At 50.4% G+C, this 17,459-nt stretch overlaps 8 protein-coding genes across 8 annotated transcripts; 4 read left to right on the top strand and 4 right to left on the bottom strand.

The window, feature by feature from the left end:
* Positions 1-273: 273 nt before the first annotated feature.
* Positions 274-2,424, bottom strand: M437DRAFT_86332 (P-loop containing nucleoside triphosphate hydrolase protein; the record flags this gene model as incomplete). The annotated part of the gene is made up of 1 exon (XM_041028433.1): positions 274-2,424. One exon carries the CDS (start codon positions 2,422-2,424, stop codon positions 274-276), a length of 2,151 nt encoding a protein of 716 aa, XP_040878058.1.
* A 580-nt stretch (positions 2,425-3,004) lies between these two features.
* Positions 3,005-4,017, top strand: M437DRAFT_67798 (uncharacterized protein; the record flags this gene model as incomplete). Its single annotated transcript, XM_041025000.1, has 4 exons — positions 3,005-3,044; positions 3,103-3,142; positions 3,347-3,732; positions 3,788-4,017. 4 exons carry the CDS (start codon positions 3,005-3,007, stop codon positions 4,015-4,017), a joined length of 696 nt encoding a protein of 231 aa, XP_040878057.1.
* A 1,730-nt stretch (positions 4,018-5,747) lies between these two features.
* M437DRAFT_76990 (DEAD/DEAH box helicase) lies at positions 5,748-7,765 on the bottom strand (the record flags this gene model as incomplete). The annotated part of the gene is made up of 5 exons (XM_041026725.1): positions 5,748-5,796; positions 5,852-6,109; positions 6,160-6,520; positions 6,571-6,981; positions 7,516-7,765. 5 exons carry the CDS (start codon positions 7,763-7,765, stop codon positions 5,748-5,750), a joined length of 1,329 nt encoding a protein of 442 aa, XP_040878056.1.
* A 1,414-nt stretch (positions 7,766-9,179) lies between these two features.
* On the bottom strand, positions 9,180-9,948 carry M437DRAFT_53367 (ribosomal protein L1; the record flags this gene model as incomplete). Its single annotated transcript, XM_041022519.1, has 3 exons — positions 9,180-9,442; positions 9,499-9,692; positions 9,752-9,948. The coding sequence occupies 3 exons, from the start codon at positions 9,946-9,948 to the stop codon at positions 9,180-9,182; spliced, it is 654 nt and encodes a 217-aa protein (XP_040878055.1).
* A 1,259-nt stretch (positions 9,949-11,207) lies between these two features.
* M437DRAFT_23706 (uncharacterized protein) lies at positions 11,208-11,546 on the top strand (the record flags this gene model as incomplete). Its single annotated transcript, XM_041019061.1, has 1 exon — positions 11,208-11,546. A coding segment is annotated over one exon (339 nt), but the record flags the coding sequence as incomplete, so codon positions are not given.
* Positions 11,547-11,606: 60 nt separating this feature from the next.
* M437DRAFT_52927 (MFS general substrate transporter) lies at positions 11,607-13,082 on the top strand (the record flags this gene model as incomplete). Its single annotated transcript, XM_041022441.1, has 1 exon — positions 11,607-13,082. The coding sequence occupies one exon, from the start codon at positions 11,607-11,609 to the stop codon at positions 13,080-13,082; it is 1,476 nt and encodes a 491-aa protein (XP_040878053.1).
* Positions 13,083-14,437: 1,355 nt separating this feature from the next.
* M437DRAFT_52928 (uncharacterized protein) lies at positions 14,438-16,265 on the top strand (the record flags this gene model as incomplete). The annotated part of the gene is made up of 3 exons (XM_041022442.1): positions 14,438-15,502; positions 15,554-15,904; positions 15,957-16,265. 3 exons carry the CDS (start codon positions 14,438-14,440, stop codon positions 16,263-16,265), a joined length of 1,725 nt encoding a protein of 574 aa, XP_040878052.1.
* Positions 16,266-16,498: 233 nt separating this feature from the next.
* M437DRAFT_17901 (uncharacterized protein) lies at positions 16,499-17,119 on the bottom strand (the record flags this gene model as incomplete). The annotated part of the gene is made up of 2 exons (XM_041018922.1): positions 16,499-17,004; positions 17,062-17,119. Coding segments are annotated over 2 exons (564 nt in total), but the record flags the coding sequence as incomplete, so codon positions are not given.
* Between the last annotated feature and the right edge of the window lie 340 nt (positions 17,120-17,459).

The raw sequence follows: 17,459 nt of genomic DNA, 5'->3' as shown, positions 1-17,459 counted from the left end.
GATGAAAATTATTGTTTACGTTGGTTGGTCAGCTAAGGTCGGAATTTTGAAGGTGCAAGGCTGAATCATACATTGGGAAGGAGCGATCTGCCTTTGAGCGCTCCTTCTCACCTGGATGAACTCAACATTGAGTGGTGTCTTCATTATCAGCTGGTATCTTACATATGTACATGTCTTGTTCTGCTAATTCCAAATCAAGCCCATATAATCCTTCCTCTCTAAACTCCTGTGCTATGCGTTACACGTTATTCTTACATTTCCGAAAACAAGTCACTATGAGGACTCAGGTGTGAGAACCTCAAGATGTTCTCCGTCAGAGCCAACGGCAACCTTAGCAACATCTCCGGTCTTGATTTGTCCGCGAATGATCTTGTCGGCCAATCCGTTGCCAATCTCCTTAGAGATGAGGCGGTTGAGAGGGCGGGCACCGTAGCGAGGCTCGTAACCCTTCTCGCAGAGCCAAGCTTTGACGTCGTCTGGTACTTCGAGCTTGATTCTGCGATCATCAAGTCTGGCCTGCAGCTCCTTGAGACGAATGTCGGTAATGTCTCTGAGAGCTTCGCGTGATAGACGCTTGAAGATGATGAACTCATCAACACGATTCAGGAACTCGGGGGCATAAGCCGACTGTACCACATCCATGACATTCTGCTTGACCTCAGCTGAGATCTCGCTGTTGGAGCTCTCATCTGTCAGAAGTGCTTCGGCACCCAGATTTGACGTCAGCACAATCATGGTGTTGCGGAAGTCGATCTTGTGTCCTTGAGCATCAGTGAGGAAGCCTTCGTCAAGAACCTGTAAGAGAAGAGTTGAAATGTCTTTGTGTGCTTTCTCAAACTCGTCAAACAGAAGCACAGCATATGGCTTTCGTCGAACGGCCTCGGTGAGTTGACCAGCGTCCTCGTAGCCTACGTAGCCAGCAGGACTTCCGATCAAACGGCTGACGGTGTGCTTCTCCTGGAACTCACTCATGTCAAATCGAAGAACTGCAGACTCAGTGGAGAAGAGGAACTCGGCCATCTTCTTGCAAAGCTCGGTCTTGCCAACACCGGTAGGTCCTAGGAACATGAAAGATGCCAAAGGACGGTTCTCGCCGTTCAGTCCTGCACGTTGCATGCGAACAGCGTTGGCGACGGCTGTGAGCGCTTCGTCCTGACCACGGACAGATTGACGCAAAGTGTCCTCCATGTGAACGAGCTTTTCAATCTCGCCTGACATCAGCTTGTTTACAGGAATTCCGGTCGTTCGTGCGACAACTGCAGCAATATCGTCTGCGTTGACGGAGTCATGCAAGAGAGTGTTACCATCAGCATCGACTGCCCCCTCTGCACCCTCTTTCGGAAGCTTCTTCTCCAGCTCTGGAATCGTGCTGTAACGTAACTCACTGGCACGAGCCAAATCAGCTGCTCGCTGGGCCTGCTCGAGATCAAGGCGAGCTTGTTCGAGCTTCTCTTTGATACCCTTGGCTTCTTCAATTTCTGCTCGCTCCTTTTCCCACTTCTCAGTGAGCAGGCCGACTTCATCTTGCTTGAGGGTGAGATTCTTCTCGAGCTGCTCTCTGCGTTCTTGGCTGGCGATATCCTTTTCCTTTCGTAGCGACTCGAGCTCAATTTGAATGGTCATGATCTCGCGATCGAGCTTCTGTATCGCATCGGGCTTACTCTCCTGCTGTAGTCGCAAAGCACTACTGGCCTCGTCTACCAGATCAATTGCTTTGTCTGGTAGAAATCTGTCGGTGATGTATCGATTACTGTATGTAGCGGCAGCAACGAGAGCCGAGTCGGTAATGCGGACACCATGATGCACCTCGTAGCGATCCTTGATGCCTCGAAGAATAGAGATTGTATCTTGCACGCTAGGCTCACCAACTAGGATAGGTTGAAAACGTCGAGCAAGAGCAACGTCCTTCTCGATCAATCTGTACTCGTTCAGGGTGGTGGCGCCACAGCACTGTAGCTCACCACGAGATAGAGCAGGCTTGAGTAAGTTGCTAGCATCGATGCTACCTTCGGCTTTACCAAGTCCAAGAAGAGTGTGAAGTTCGTCGACGAATAGGATGACCTTGCCCTCGGCTTTTTGGGTTTCCTCGAGTACCTTCTTCAGACGTTCTTCGAAGTCGCCACGAAACTTTGCGCCAGCAATGAGTGAACCGAGATCCAAGGAGACGACTTTCTTCTCCCTGATGCTCTCGGGAACGTCTCCTCGCACGATTCGTTGCGCGAGACCTTCGAGAATGGCAGTCTTACCAGTACCCGCTGAGCCAATGAGCACTGGGTTATTCTTGGTACGGCGTGACAGGACTTGGATGGTTCGTTGAATCTCAGCATCTCTTCCGATGACGGGATCGAGCTTGCCATCTCTGGCGCGTTGTGTAAGGTCAATACCATACTGTTCCAGGGCGGGCTTTTCTTCTTCACCGCTCATGTTCATGCGGTGGGTGCCGCCCGGCGGGTGTGGTCGACCGCTACCGCTAGCATAAGTACGAGCTTGCGATAATAATGGTTGAAGTGTTCTGGGTGATGGTGGATGTGATATTAGTCGAGTTTTTGAGCGTGCGAGGCCTGTTAGAGAGCTCGCGCGCAATGTGGCAACGCGCGAGACGCATCTGCTTCTTGCCGCGAGCATGGTGAAAGCGACAGATTGTTATGACTTGGTTTGCTGGACAGGAGGGAGTCGCAATATGGCCTACAGCAGCTTGATATACTTAACTGCCTACAAGAACTACTCAAGCGCGATGGCAATTGACGATGCTTCTACGCGATTCTCGAAAATGTCGATGTCACCGACTCCAAGGCAGCGCGTCAAAGCTCCTCGGGCAGCGCCAAGACGGGCTCGAAACAGAAAGAGGGCGAAAGAGAAAGCAAAGCAGAGCTTCTGGTCCAGACGGAAGTAACCGCGCTGTGAGCTGGAAAAATTGCGAGCCCCTCGTCCAACAGTCTGCCTCAACTTCCCCGTATCCTCTTCTTTTTCCTCTTCTCACATTTTTTGACATAGCACAATCACAATGGGTTTCATCGACTTCGTTTCCGACGCTGGCCTCACTCGTACGCTACTCCCGTCATGCTCGCCGCCCTTTGTAGCTAGGCGCTAACCCGACATCAGTCCTTGAGAACTGGACCAAGACCCGTTCCTACATTGTTGGGTATGTTGAAAGAGCTCCCCTCCTCCCACCTACCCCTCCTCTTCGTTTACAGGATGTAAAAAAATTGGTCCGTGTTTCTGAGGCGGCTTAAGACCCCGCTACACGATGTCAAAACAATGCGCTTGTCGCAACACTGATACCTCACCTTCACAACCTTGTCACTCAACCTAGTCCTCGGCGACATCTAGCTGACAGCATCTGTAGATACGGTCCTTCCCAGGCCGATGTCAAGACCTTCCAGGCCCTGAAGGCTTCCCCTGACGTCGCCAAGTACCCCCACGCCTACCGCTGGTACAAGCACATCGCCTCTTTCGAGTCCGAGTTCTCTTCGCTCCCCGGTGACCCAACCAAGGAGTTCACTGCCTACGGCCCTGAGTCCGCTGAGCTCACCGTCAACCCCTCCAAGGCCACTGCCAACGCTGAGGAGGAGGATGATGACGACGTTGACCTCTTCGGCTCTGACGATGAGGAGGAGGATGCTGAGCACGCCCGTATCCGTGAGGAGCGCCTCAAGGAGTACGCCGCAAAGAAGGCCGGCAAGGTCAAGCCCGCTGCCAAGTCTATCGTCACCTTGGACGTCAAGCCCTGGGGTGAGTGCTGCAATATCAACCTGCAAACGACATCTTGTACTGACCAATATTCCAGACGATGAGACCGACATGAAGGAGCTCGAGGCCAACGTCCGTGCCATTGAGAAGGATGGTCTCGTTTGGGGTGCCTCCACCCTTGTCCCCATCGGTTTCGGTATCAAGAAGCTCCAGATCAACTTGGTCGTTGAGGATGACAAGATCTCGCTCGATGAGCTCCAGGAGCAGATCCAGGAGGACGAGGACCACGTCCAGTCCAGCGATATCGCTGCCATGCAGAAGCTGTAAAGTGCTGACACAGCACTGGACGAGTCATCCACGTTGGCGGATCGCCTGTATCTGATCCCAAGTACAGGTGTGAACTGCTTGAGACCTCTGTCGCTCTTCGTTGCAATGATCACTACGAGAGTAACATGTCCTGCAGTAAGTGATGGGTTAATGAGCTTCATGGCATGCATTTAGAAAGCGCAAAAATGAAAAAAGACAAAAACCCAGGGATACATAATGATACCCCACCCACATTTATGTTTCTCCTTCACTGATGCCTCTCGTGACAATCTCTTTGCTGTTTCCCATTGTACACTCCAGCCGAGCACCATACATGGAAAATTTGTGTTGAGCCACCGACCTCTTTCACACGTTGACATGCGCTGACATCTCAAGCTATACCACCACTTGTCACTCTCAACAAACTTCACGAGCATCGCTTGTTACTACAAAGAATCTTCAAGCTGCAAAGCCAACGGCAGTCGAGCACATGGGCTAATTAATCATAGCCTACTACACCACAAGCTTGGCGATGAGGATATGCGATTTCGATACCTTGCGCCGTGGTGCCGAGAGATCGTGAGCTTCGCTACAACTGCACGTGAGTTTCTACAAGCATATGGAACAAACAAGTCATGCGAAATGGTTATTTGGTCAACACTCCTTCCCGTGCCAACTTGGCTGTGAGAAGGGGCTTCATAAACGAACACTCTCGATATTGACATGAAAGTTTAGGGGTGTATATAGCAGCGCTTAGGTACGTTGATGCCAATATGCAGCACGAACGACAAATCGAAGAGGGACCGTTCAGCTGTGAGCTATGCAATTTCAGCTTTGCAACGAAGCTAGAAATATGGGAACGTATCAGCGAGCAGGGTCCATCCAAATAGGGTGATTATATCTCTTATAACTTTTCACAGGTCACTAAGTCAATGCCTCTCTGCACAGTACCAGCGAAACACCTACACCTGAGCCCAACAATGAGAGCGCCCATGATAGTGCCATATACTAGGTCTCATTTATGACAAATGCTTCCAGGTGTGTTGTGGAGAGGGCAAGAGAAGACAAGACTATATGTTCATCTACAGATATAGTGGTCCTACAACAATGAAGACGAACTCATAGAGAGAATCCCTTAGAAGGCTATCTCCATGGTCAGCCCGATATTCAGAACGCAACTGTGCATCTTGACATTTCATAATGCCTTTGTAGAAGAGATCAATCGCATTATCGTGACGGTCTTCAGCACGATGACGGAGTTGTAAGGTGGAGGGAGGAGCTCGACGATTTGTTCAAGAGGAATCAAAGAGCTGCGGATCGGTGCGCCACGAAGAGATCAAAGACCATGCCTGGCGCGAGACACAATCGGGTCTTCAAAGTAGTCGATCAACTACCTCTGAGAATAAGACACGGTTCATGTCAAAGCTAAAAGAAAAGCTCTTGGCTGCCTTTGCATACGGTACATGTCGTTTTTAGTGCATATCAGCCTTTTGGGGTGTCGCAAGTTCTGTGACTGAAGATTGGAACTTGGGAGTGCAAGGGCGTTTGAGACAATTGGGACGCCATACGAGGGGTGGGAGAGATTCTGAATGAAGACAGGAGATTTCGTCAACGGATTGGAGGTTTTGATGTTCGTTAAATAGTAGAGAAGCTAAGAGTACACCGTCGCGCGTGCCCTGTTGCAATCGCTCGCCCAAAGTTCAATTTTGTTGAGTAACATCTTCCATGTTGTTTGGTACGAAAGAAGTGATTTAGTTGGCCATGTAGCTCTTGGAGTCGATACCGCCCTCGGGGAACTCACTAGAGGTGTATTAGCAAACGCACTTAGGATTTGAGAACATTCATGAGGACTTACGGCAAGGCGACTTCGAATCTCTTCTCGATAGTCTTGAGAACCTCCTGGTCTTGCTCGCTGCTGACGAAGGAGATACTGAGACCCTTGGTACCGAAACGACCAGCACGACCGACACGGTGAAGGTAGGAGTCGGCGTCACCAGGAAGATCGTAGTTGATGGCAAGGTTGATACGCTCGATATCGATACCACGACCGAAGACGTCGGTAGCAACACAGATACGCTTGTTGAACTCCTTGAACTCCTTGTAACGCTTGATACTGCGAGGAAGTCAGTTTCTGTCTGTTTTGTCAAAGAGCAAGATACGTACCGTTCCTCCTGAGAGACACCAGAGTGAACAGCGATACTGGGGAAGTTGCACTCGCGCAGAAGCTTGTCGAGCTCGGTGGCACGGAGAGTGCTCTTGACGAAGATGATGACCTGGTTGAATTCCAGCTCGTCGAGGAGGTCGTTGAGCTTGCGGTTCTTCTCGGCCTCGCTAAGCTTGATGTAGTATTGCTGGAGACCGTGGAGAGTGAGCTTGGTCTCGTCATCAACGTAAATCTCCAGAGGATTACGCATGAACTTCTTGCAGATGGGGCGGGTCTCCTGAGAGAGTGTGGCCGAGAACATCATAACCTGCTTCTGAGTTGGGGTAGCACGGAAGATTTCCTGGACATCGCGGCGCATATCTATTCGAGGATTAGCTGTTGAAAATGCCAAAGGCTATAAATGAGCTTACCGATCTGGTCGAGCATCTTGTCGCACTCATCGAGGACGAAGCGCTGGATGTTGCCGAGGCGGAGCTTCTTGTCTCTGACGAGGGCGTTCAGACGACCGGGAGTGGCGACGATGATGTGAGGGTGAGTTTCCTTGTTGGAAAGGAGCTCAATGTCCTTCTGCATGGGAGTACCACCGTAGAAGACGGCGGTCTTGACGTCGGGCATGTATTTTGTGAATCTGGCGTATTCGTTCTTGATCTGGTAGGCGAGCTCACGGGTGTGGCACATAACCAGGACCGAGGTCTCACCCTCGATGGGCTCCATCTGTTGAAGAGTTGCGAGAACGAAGACGGCAGTTTTTCCCAAACCGGACTTGGCCTGGCAGATGACATCGTTACCGAGAATGGCTTGAGGAATGCACTCCTGTTGGACTGGATATCGCAGCTATGTCAGAATCGGTCTTGCCAAGTAGTAATGTGTTCGCGTGAATCAAGCAAGCGTCCGTCCATCTCCTGTCCAGGCTTCGCTAGTAGGCTTGCGATCAATGAAAAAAATCAACTATGCGATCAAAAAGCACTTGTCCAAAAACAGAGGTGCAAAACAAAGCCGGGAGACGGCGCGTCCAGATTGCAAATCAAGAGTTCAATTGGCGCCAGGCACACAAGACTCATTCAGACCAAAGGTCAGACTGCATGACGCGCCTTTTGTCGCATTGCTCGTGTGTTCACGGCATGGCTTCTCCCTCGGAATCCGGCAGCTGTCAAACCAAAGTCGAGTCTGCACCACAGTCGAAATGTAGCGCAGAGCGGACTGGCGACGCGGGATGTGTCCAGGTGGCTGGCAAATGCAAAGAAACGCTGACTGCCTCCTCTTGCTTTCTACCTGATGGAGCTTCGCTTGGAGATGGACGGACGATCGGAGCAATGGAGACGCGCGCTAGATAGGATGATGATGAATGGACTAACCCTCCGAAGGATGCTCGAAACCGCAGTCGGTAATGGCGCGAAGAAGCTCGGGCTTCAACAGGAAGTCACGGAAACCAGTCGAGTGGATACCAACGTAACTGCCCTTGGTGGCAGCGCCTGCAGCAGGTGCGGCGCCATCTGCCTTCTTTGCGTCACCGTTGGCAGCGGCGGCGTCAGTGGTGGTGGCGGTGGGCTCAGTGGTCTGAAGCTCCTCGTCAGAGTAGTCGATGAGATCCTCCTCGGCAGACATATTGCTGGTGATGTGTGGGTGGTGTGAGGGAGTCGGGTGTAAGGTAAGGCGCGTAAGAGCGACGCGATTCGAGGTAAGTTGCGAGTTGTGAGTTGAAAAGGGAAAAAGCGCCTGATGGTCCAATCAAGGGAACAGGTGCTGCTGATGGATCGAAGAAGGGGTGGTGGTCAGAAGTGATGGAGATGGACACGAACGACAGCTGAGATGGACAGGAATGCGATGCGATTGAGCTTGGACCGCCTGCCTATTGTTCGCGCACGTGACTTCACTCCATAGCCGATCCTACCTGAGATGTTACTTCTCACTTTCAACAATGCTAATTGTCGTGTATTACTAAAGTTAATACTCAAATCACTTTCGGCTCAGCATATGACTTGTTTGGGAGGGTGTATGAACATAAAACTTGCGTGTCTATTCCAGGCGATCATTTTCAAGGCCGGCGAGAACACATGGCATGTAGCGAGCTTAGTGAAAGAAATTTGTGTCCTTTCGAAGGTACCATAGCACGATCTTGGTCGTAATCAAAGGATACAGATATACTCCATGTGCTACAGATATGTACCTTTCAAGGCTATGAACACCCCAAAGTACTCAAACCCTTGCTGCCGTGCATTTCAGTATCATGCCAGGGTGCTCCCCTCGACACGCATCACCGTCGAAGCTTACATAAGCCACTGCGCAAGCCAAGCACAGACCTTTTGCAGCTTCTATAAAACTTGCCTGGTCCTCGCCCTCAACTAAGTTTCTTTTTCTATCTATCAGTAGGTGACTAATGTCACTTTGCGCTTCCGCTACGGCGGCTTGCTATGTGTTTTCCTATTCTCTATGGAATTCGTATCGTTCCCTGGCGCATAGAGGGAAGTGAGCCCTCACCTAACATCTGCGTGTAACGCCAAATGTGCGACGGAGGTGTGGGAGGGCTGCGACATCTCTTCAATTTGAAGAAGTTTTTTTCTGGTGTAGATTTTTCTACAGTGACACTTTACAGAGCGTTCGTGCAGAATGCAAATGCTCTCTGGTCTTGGATATTAGCAAGACAAGATTGTGTTTGCGCATTACGCGCTCGCCATTCGTAAAACGTCGTCTGCATTTAGAAGACTTCCGTCTCATCATGCTTGACTAGTCACACATTGAAGTCATGCTGGCGCCAGCTATCTGCTGTCTATGATATAGACGTATCGCAATCTACTCACATCTTCATACCATGTTATGCGTCTAAACCACGAATTGATGAACTTTCGAAGATCTCAAAAAGTAGTGTTGTAATACATGTCACAAAATCACTGACCAGGAAAAGAAACATTTTTGGGTGTTGCAAGTCATCTTGATTTTCATCCGTGCTTGCTAACATTATTGGTACTTTTTTCTTTCCTTCATAAGGAGCACACACCACTAACGAACAAATGAATGTCCTCTAGTAGACGCGCTTGGGGGGAGACATGGAAGCCTTGATGGTCAAGCTTCCAACGTTCTGCCAGCCCTTCTTGAGAAGAGAGACGAGGTAGTTGATGGACAACATGATGTTACCGATCAGCTCATCCTCGGTCATGTCGACGTTGCCGACAGCGACACCCATGCAGAGAACCTTCTTCAGCTGGAACTTGACGGTGGACTTGACCTCGGTGATCTTGCCAGAAAGGTCCTCAGAGTGAGAGACGGGGGTAGGGAACTTGCCGGCTGTTTTGCTTGTTAGTGAATGCTCCGAGTTGTGTAGAAATTGCAGATGCGCTTACCCTTGGAAAGACCGGGGCCCAAGAGACGAGGAATCTGCTTGATCAAAGCCTCGGAAGCGATGAAGGCATCGTACTTGCGAGCGAGCTTCTTGATCAGCTTCTTGTTCTTGTTGAGCTTTCTCAAGTCCTCAGCGGACATGGCGTCAACACCGCCGTGCTTGGCACGGTCGATATCGTGCTGGTCACCGAGAATGCTGTGGTTGTCCGTCAGCCGTCGTGTCCTCCCTTGCTCTTTCAGACTTTCGAATCGTACCAGATGGCCATGTTGGGGCGGGGGACCTTGGGGAGCTTGACGGTACCAGAGAAACGCTTGTCACGCTGGGGGTCGTAGTTCTTGAGGCCGATCTGGAGCTCGACGGTCTCGAGGAAGTTGCGCTTCTTCTCATTGAGGGAGTAGTTGAGGAGCTCCTGCACGTTGGTGCGCACTCCGGCGACAGTGATCTTCGACATGATGCTGGCTGTCTTCCAAGAGAATCGGGTTCTTTTGGTGAGGAATTGTGCGTGACAGGTTCAAGAAGGGAAGCGGCGACGGATTTGCAAGTGTGCGAAAACTCGGCTGCGCTGTGGCATGCCAAGCTTGAGTCCGTGCATTTGCCCTAGACAGGGTTACCCCTCGAGGAACAACAAGCATCCAGCCAGCCAACTTTGCGCTGATGCATGCTTCCTCTTCTCAGTCCATTTCCTGACCGAACGTTTTCCGTTGCTCAATGATTATCCATTTCTTGCTGACTCACAGATGATCCACAAAAGCAATCAAGGTCTTGGGATTGTCAACTTCCCAAGACTGTATTCCGCACTATCCGCACTAACCGCAATGTTCGCCCTGCTTCGTCGCAAGCATGCTCACTTGGTGCTAGGAGTAGATACACAAATGATAGCTGCCAAGCAGTTTCCTCGTAATTGTATTGATAGCTCCATTCTCTAGAAGTTTCCCAAGTATCAATTGTCCGAGAAGGCGTTGGGCGATGGTCTCAACCAGCACATCTCAAACGATATCGGATACGCCCTCTTGACCATTGTTCCAGACTGCTTCGAGCGAATCAAGCATTGACAAGTCGAAGGCATGCACAACTGATGAAGCAGAACAAAGCCAACAATCAATGATAGATCTGCAACTGATAGCGCTGTAAGGAGGATGATCTTCTTCATTGTGTGTACGCAATTTTCACCAACGACTTGCTCGGAGCTCCGATCAGAGTGTTGCTCTAAAAATGCAGACCTTGATGTCGGAGTCAGTTCTTCGGAACCCTTTTAGTCGGGATGTCGTACCGAAGCCGAGCAGATTGCGCCAAACCCGACTTTTCTCCTTTACACCGGTCATCGAACACACAACAGCAACCATGAGGACAGATGCTGGACGCAGTTATCTGAAATGTAGGGATGGTAGTTGCGAAGCAATCATCTTGTTACAAAGCTCGGGACACAACAACGCAGCTGTGATGTGATAAGATGGTGAGCAAGAAAAACAACCATCTTAATCTGGGGTTGGTGAGAGTGGGTCCCTTGGTCTTACGCGCCTCTGACCCGTTACCCTTCGCAGCAATCTCTGACCGAAGGACGACCGCACATTTAGTGGCGCCATGATATATAAGTCTAGGGCACCCAACGATCTGGGGCACCCCAAGACCTCTGTTGTTACACTCGTCATTTCTCACATCGTCCAGAAAAGTTTTGTTTTCCTGTGACACACCCAACCTTCACATACGACCATGCAGTCGTTGCGCCAGTATAAACAACTCAGGCAGGCTGTCCAAAGGCAACTAGAGAGAGACACAGTCAAGGCTAAAGCACTATCCGCATATACTCAACAACATGGACTCGAAAAACGGGAGGAGGCCCAAATCTTTGGTGGTCAACCTCTGGAGGAAGTCGAATCACCCAGCCGCGACGAGGAAGCAAATGATGACGAGGAAGCACTTGACGCAATAGCCGAAGATGAAATGGAAGACTCTTATCCTGAAGCCGACAATCAGAACGAACTTAACAGGATAAACACCAGCAGGAGTCACCACGCAGATCTAACCAAAACCAAGAGTGAGAATGCCGATCTGTCCAGGATACCAACACACCGAACACACTACTCGGAGAGAACTGCCCTAGGATACTCAATGACTGGCATCAATGCGCGCTTGAGAGCCACAAATGAGAGCGAGAACGGCCATGTCTTTGTGGTTGAATGGGAAGGCCCTCATGATCCACTTAAGCCACACAATTGGTCCACGGGCAAGCGACTGTGGGCCACGATTGTCGTGTCTCTGGTGGCTGTCGCGGGTACAGCAGCATCGTCCATCGATGCTGCAGTTTTGCCTCAGTATGCAGACTACTTCCACGTCAGCGAAGTCGCAGGCTCATTGGCCACTGCTATGTACCTGATTGGTTTCGCAGTTGGTTCGCAGTTCGCAGGTCCTTTCTCGGAAACCTTTGGACGAAACATTATCTACATCGTGACAATGTTCATTTATATGCTGTTCTTGCTTGGATGTGCACTCGCTCCGAATTTCGGTGGACACATTGTCCTCCGATTCTTCGCTGGACTATTTGGATCAACACCCTTGACAGTAGCTGGTGGCACTATTGCTGATCTCTGGAACCCTCTTGAGAAGACCTTTGGCTTCCCGGTCTACGCTTTCATTGGATTTTCGGGACCTCTATTTGGACCCGTTATTGGTTCTTACATTGGTCCCAGCGGCATGAGCTGGCGCTGGTGTGAGTGGCTCATGCTCATTTTGGGTGGTATCATCACTACTGTAATTGTTGTCGGCCAGCCAGAGACGTACGGACCGCTGCTTCTTTCTTGGAAAGCCCACCATCTTCGTGTGGAAACAGGCGATGACCGCTACAGATCACCTTTGGAGGTGCGTCGCACTTCTCTCTGGACTCGCCTGAAGATTGCGCTCTGGAGACCCTTCGCTATGATCTGGACAGAGCCCATCATCTTGCTCATGTCGCTCTATCTGACAGTTCTCTACATTGTGCTGTTCACCTTTTTCATCGGCTTCGAGTTCGTTTTCACTGAAACTTATGGCATTTCTCAGGGCATCACAAACATCATCTGGGTGGCTGTCTTTGTTGGTTTCTTCCCTCTGTTCGGCACTCTGCCTCTCATCTACTCCTGGACAGTCAAGGACATAAAGAAGCAAGAGGCAGCTGGTGTCGAGCACCCAGCACCCACACCCGAGTCTCGTCTCTACTTCGCCATGCTCGGTGGCGCACTTGCAGTGCCAATCTCTTTGTTCTGGATGGGCTGGACCGACTATGCTTCTATCTCGATTTGGTCTCCTATCATTGCTTCGGCTCTCTTTGGATACGGTGTCATCACCATCTTCATCTCGGCTTACATGTACATCATCGACTCTTACGCCATCTATGCTGCTAGCGCATTGTCGTTCGTCACTTTCACTCGCTACCTCGCAGCTGGTGGCATGACTGTGGTTGGTGTCCCATGGTATCGCAATCTGGGAGTTCACTACACACTCACCATCCTCGCATGTATCAGTGCACTCATGGTGCCGGTTCCATATGTCTTCTACATCTATGGCGCAAAGATCAGAACCAAGAGTGCTTATGCTGTTCACAAAGCCTGAGCTTTGTATCACATCCTTGCGCAGACTCTTCGCACTGGAATTCATATCTCAATAGAACGACGTGACGGCAGAATTTCACGTTTTTGCTTTTTGTCGATCATACACATTATACCCCTAGACTTAGACTACTTGCAGCGTTTCGCATTACTCATAATACACATGCTTCATAAAATACCCTCGCTTAACAGATCTCTTGTCTTGATGCTTTTCAACCCAAGGACCGTCACAAGCGGGACTCAAAGCTCTCGAAGTCGTAACACTGTGATGCGACAGCAGTTCATTCGTCAAAACTCGAGTTCTCGGTGAATGATGTGAACTTGGCAAGAACGAACGCCACTGTATCACAGCAGAGCCCACAGAAATCATATGGCATTGAGCATTGTTGCCAAAGGAAAGCACGATCGTATTATCTGCAATGTTTTTCAGACTGTGAATTGGAAGTAGACTTGTCTGCCTTTGAGCATTTTCCAGGAAGTTGGTCGGAAGAGGCTCCTCATGATCGGCAAAAAGCATTTTCTATTTTCGGAAAGCGGCATGACTCTACTCAGTATCAGCTCGGCACGTCCACAACCTGTTCTCCTTACACATGATATACCCACAGCATGTTCTGCTTGATGATCGCCAGAATCAACGTCAAGTTCTTCGTTGCACAGGTAGGTCTGCGAACCTTCGACCACAAGTCGTCGCGCGTGAGAGCTCAAACGATCGGCAAAACGGTCCTCTTCAACTATCTTGAGGTTTCCAAGAGAGAACCAACATTCATCAGGCAGATCATGACCACGAGTTTTGCGATGAGACACACATGCATGCACGTCGGTGAACGGTTTCGACGCCCGTCTGCCTAATGACCTTCCACCATGAAGATCTTGCGTAACGTTCTAGGCTTCAACATGTCGTCTCCCTTCGCAACCATTTCTCTTCCTGCACACAAGCCATACTTGCTATTGGCGAGCAGGAGAATAATTTGAGATGCGCCAATTAAAACCTGGATCTGCGATGAGGCGATGCTTGGTACCTGCAGGTCATTCTGGTAGGCACCAATGAGGCAGCTGACCAGCCAACCACAAGACTCGTGCACCGGGTTACCAAAAACCGCCCTAACACCCATTGAATACTCAAGCCTCACATGCACCCCAGACTGTTGCGGCGAAGCGAATTATCCTCGATTCACATGCGTATGTCGGCTGGCTTCGTCATGTCGCGTCCAGTCTGAGGAGTCATAGAGGATGATTGACCTCACGATTCGAAACACATAAGAGCAGGCTGTCTCGCTATTTCTTGACTGAAAATCCGGTTCATATACTATACAGGTGGATAGCGAGATGCAACACGACTTTGCAGACACCTTGCCAGGCATGGAGAGATCTGATTCGGCATACACACATCCAAAGAAGCCCAAATCAGAATCCTCGACCTACGAGCCTCTACCTGACCATCCCACTGGATTCCGAAACTTGGATCTGATCGATGTGCTGGACGACTCAGTACAGCTGATCTGCACTCCAACATCTCGCAACTTCATTGTGGACTTCGGCGATGATGAAGCATGGGTATCCTTTGATCAGCCGGCCGAGACGATTCATGCTTTGCTGGAAACATCGCGTCCATCAACTCTCCACACACGCTGGATCAACATCTGGTACCCTTTCTTGCAACGACCTCTTCTTGAGCTACTTGCTCAGCAGTACGACTTCTCGCCAAGACTATTGGCACTCATGAGCTCCGATCCCAGACGAATGAGACAGTATCCTTCTCAGCCTGTTCCTATCGAGAGGAAGAACGAAGAAGTGCTGAGACGCTCATTTGAGGACATCGAAAAGGGCTTGTCTTCGCCACCGCCTCCTGCCACGGACACCTGCTCTCTCAGCAGTTGCAACCCTGCACGTACTGGAAACTTGTACGATATCGTTGACGGCGTTTGGCACTACACCTCTCTGGATCAAGGACGCAGTTACCTTTGTCTGGGCTTCAACAGCTTGTATAATGTACATGCTGTCGAAACTGGATGTGGTGTGTCGGAAGAAAGTACTGGGACCAAGGATGCGCCTTTGCCTCACATCAAGCGAGTCTGGACATGGCTCCTGATCTGCGCAGACAAGACCGTCATCAGCATCAACGAAGACCTTTACCCCTACAGCGAGGGCCGATTGTCGCATCCTCAGCACCTGATCATGATGGAGACCCGTCGCAATCTCATCAACGTCTTTCGTTCGTTGTCTAAGGTCGAAGACAACAGAGAGGCAAACCCACTTGTTCTCTTGCCCATCAGGAGAAGGCTCGGTGACACAAAAGAAGAGACGGCACATCGCGACAAGGATGCACCTGGTCTGTTGTTCTACTACCTGTTCGAGAATTGGTTTAATAGCTATTCTTTGATCACGCGTAGAGAAAGCAGATACGGTATCGAGTTGGAGAGACTTGTGAGTACTGCGGACATCTCAATTTGAACCATGAATACTGACTCGGAGTAGCAAAAAGAGATGTTCTCAGCACCGAAACTGCACCACATCGACCTCCTGCATGGCATCGGCAACGAGCTTGGGGCACTCAAAAGACACTACAAGAGTTACATCAGACTGGTCGATCGAGTGACTGAGCCACAGTCAAGCACGCTGGCATCAAGGACAGGATCTCGTGTTCCCAGCAAAGCGAGCCAGGAGACATTCGACAAGCTCGCCGTGCAAGGACCACAGTCACTGATGGGTGTCGGATTGACCAGTGCAGCTATCGTTCGCTTCGAGAGACTCCGAGATATGATCTCACTGTATGCTCTGGCGGAATGCAAGGACTACTTGCATCAGAAAGATGGCTTGGTGCAGATGGTGAGTAACACTTGCTAATCACACATCTTATGATGGCTGACATGTCGAGCAGAACTTCCAGCTTGTGGCCATGTCACAGTCTGAAGGAGTGGATCGCCTTACGAGGGTGGCGCTGCTCATCAGCAAAGCGACCATCTTGTTCCTTCCACTGACATTCATGACCGAATACGTGTCGGCTGATCTTGGGGTGACTTACTCTGTCAAGACGTACTGGATCGCATTCGCTATTGTCCTAAGCTTGAGTTGGTTGCTCTTGATGGGCTTTGGCGTGCTGAGTGGCACGATGGAGACGTGGAGTCTCTTCCCACCATTGAAGAGAACCTTCAGCAAGATCAAGAACTGGAAGAGCAAGAGTGATTGAGAGGTGTGCGTTGAGGAGTGATTGGCAGATCAAGCGGTGAGGGACAGTAGGACATAATCACAAGACAACGAGGCAGGACAAAGACAGATTGCATTATACAAGAGAACAGGACAGTGGCAGACATGGAGAAATAGAAGCATGCAGAAAGAGAGGGGTATCATATAATTGTATACAAACACAAGGCTTTTGCTTTCCAGACAACAATGCTACAGCAGTGCAGAAGCGGTGCTTGTGCTCTTCTCTTGCCGCCACTTGTCTAGTGCCTTCTCGCCGTCATACTCGTCATCACAGCATCTTTCCCTGACCATGCCCCATGTCCGAGAACGCACGATACTGTCAACCATCAGTTCACTCCGTACAAGCGCCGCCAAAGCTTCGGTCCTCACTTCCCTCGGAAAGTAACGTCCACTATACGGATCTAATCTCTCATTCACGACTCTTTCTCTGGCCTTTGCATCTTCGACTTCTCTCAGGATATGATCCGGATCATCGGGGTCCGGCGACGTCGCAACGCCACCACAGTATGCGAGGACATCGCTACGGGCCTGCCATGAAGGAAACAAGACATTTTGTTTGAAGGACGTGCACGCAGGTGCGGGGATGGCACGTCTGCCTGTTGGACGAGGTAACCTTTGTGATGTGCTATGGGGGTCCCAAACGTCTTGACTCGGCGATAGTAGTGCGTTTAGGTTTTGAGAGATTGTGTCGTCGACGGCGCTGCGTGATATGCGGAGGAAGTCTGAGGGAGAACATGTCAGATGAGAGGTAGAGTAGCAGACAGCAACATGAAACAAACCTTGCAGAGCAGTCCTGTTGAAGCAGAAGGCGGGAGTGAGTCTGGGGGCGGTCGGTGTGGTGGGTGCTGCCATGGTGGGAATCGGAGCAGGAGAGGAAGGGTGAGGAGTGGGAGTCGTCGATTTCCAGAAGTATCCAGCCAGGTTGAGCGAATGGTTGTTGTTTGCCTCGTTCGGTATACTAGAAAAAGGTTCTTCAAGTCTTGAGGTGATACACAAATGCATCACCAGATTGGCAAGAAGCACTCGGAGTTAAGCTCGGTAGCGCCGTCAGCGTCATCGAAAATCAATTTGGCGCGTGTCGAGGCAGGCGCGCGTGGCTGTCACGTCTCGCAAGCTCCGCTACCTGTGCCTAACCGCTTTGTTCTGCCTTCCAGTCTTCTGCCTTGTTTTCATGTGA

The sequence above is a fragment of the Aureobasidium melanogenum genome (genome assembly GCF_000721775.1).
Source record: "Aureobasidium melanogenum CBS 110374 unplaced genomic scaffold scaffold_17, whole genome shotgun sequence".
Taxonomy (NCBI): domain Eukaryota; kingdom Fungi; phylum Ascomycota; class Dothideomycetes; order Dothideales; family Saccotheciaceae; genus Aureobasidium; species Aureobasidium melanogenum.
The sequence above is the reverse complement of the archived record's forward strand: the minus strand, read 5'-3'. Positions and strand labels throughout refer to the sequence as shown.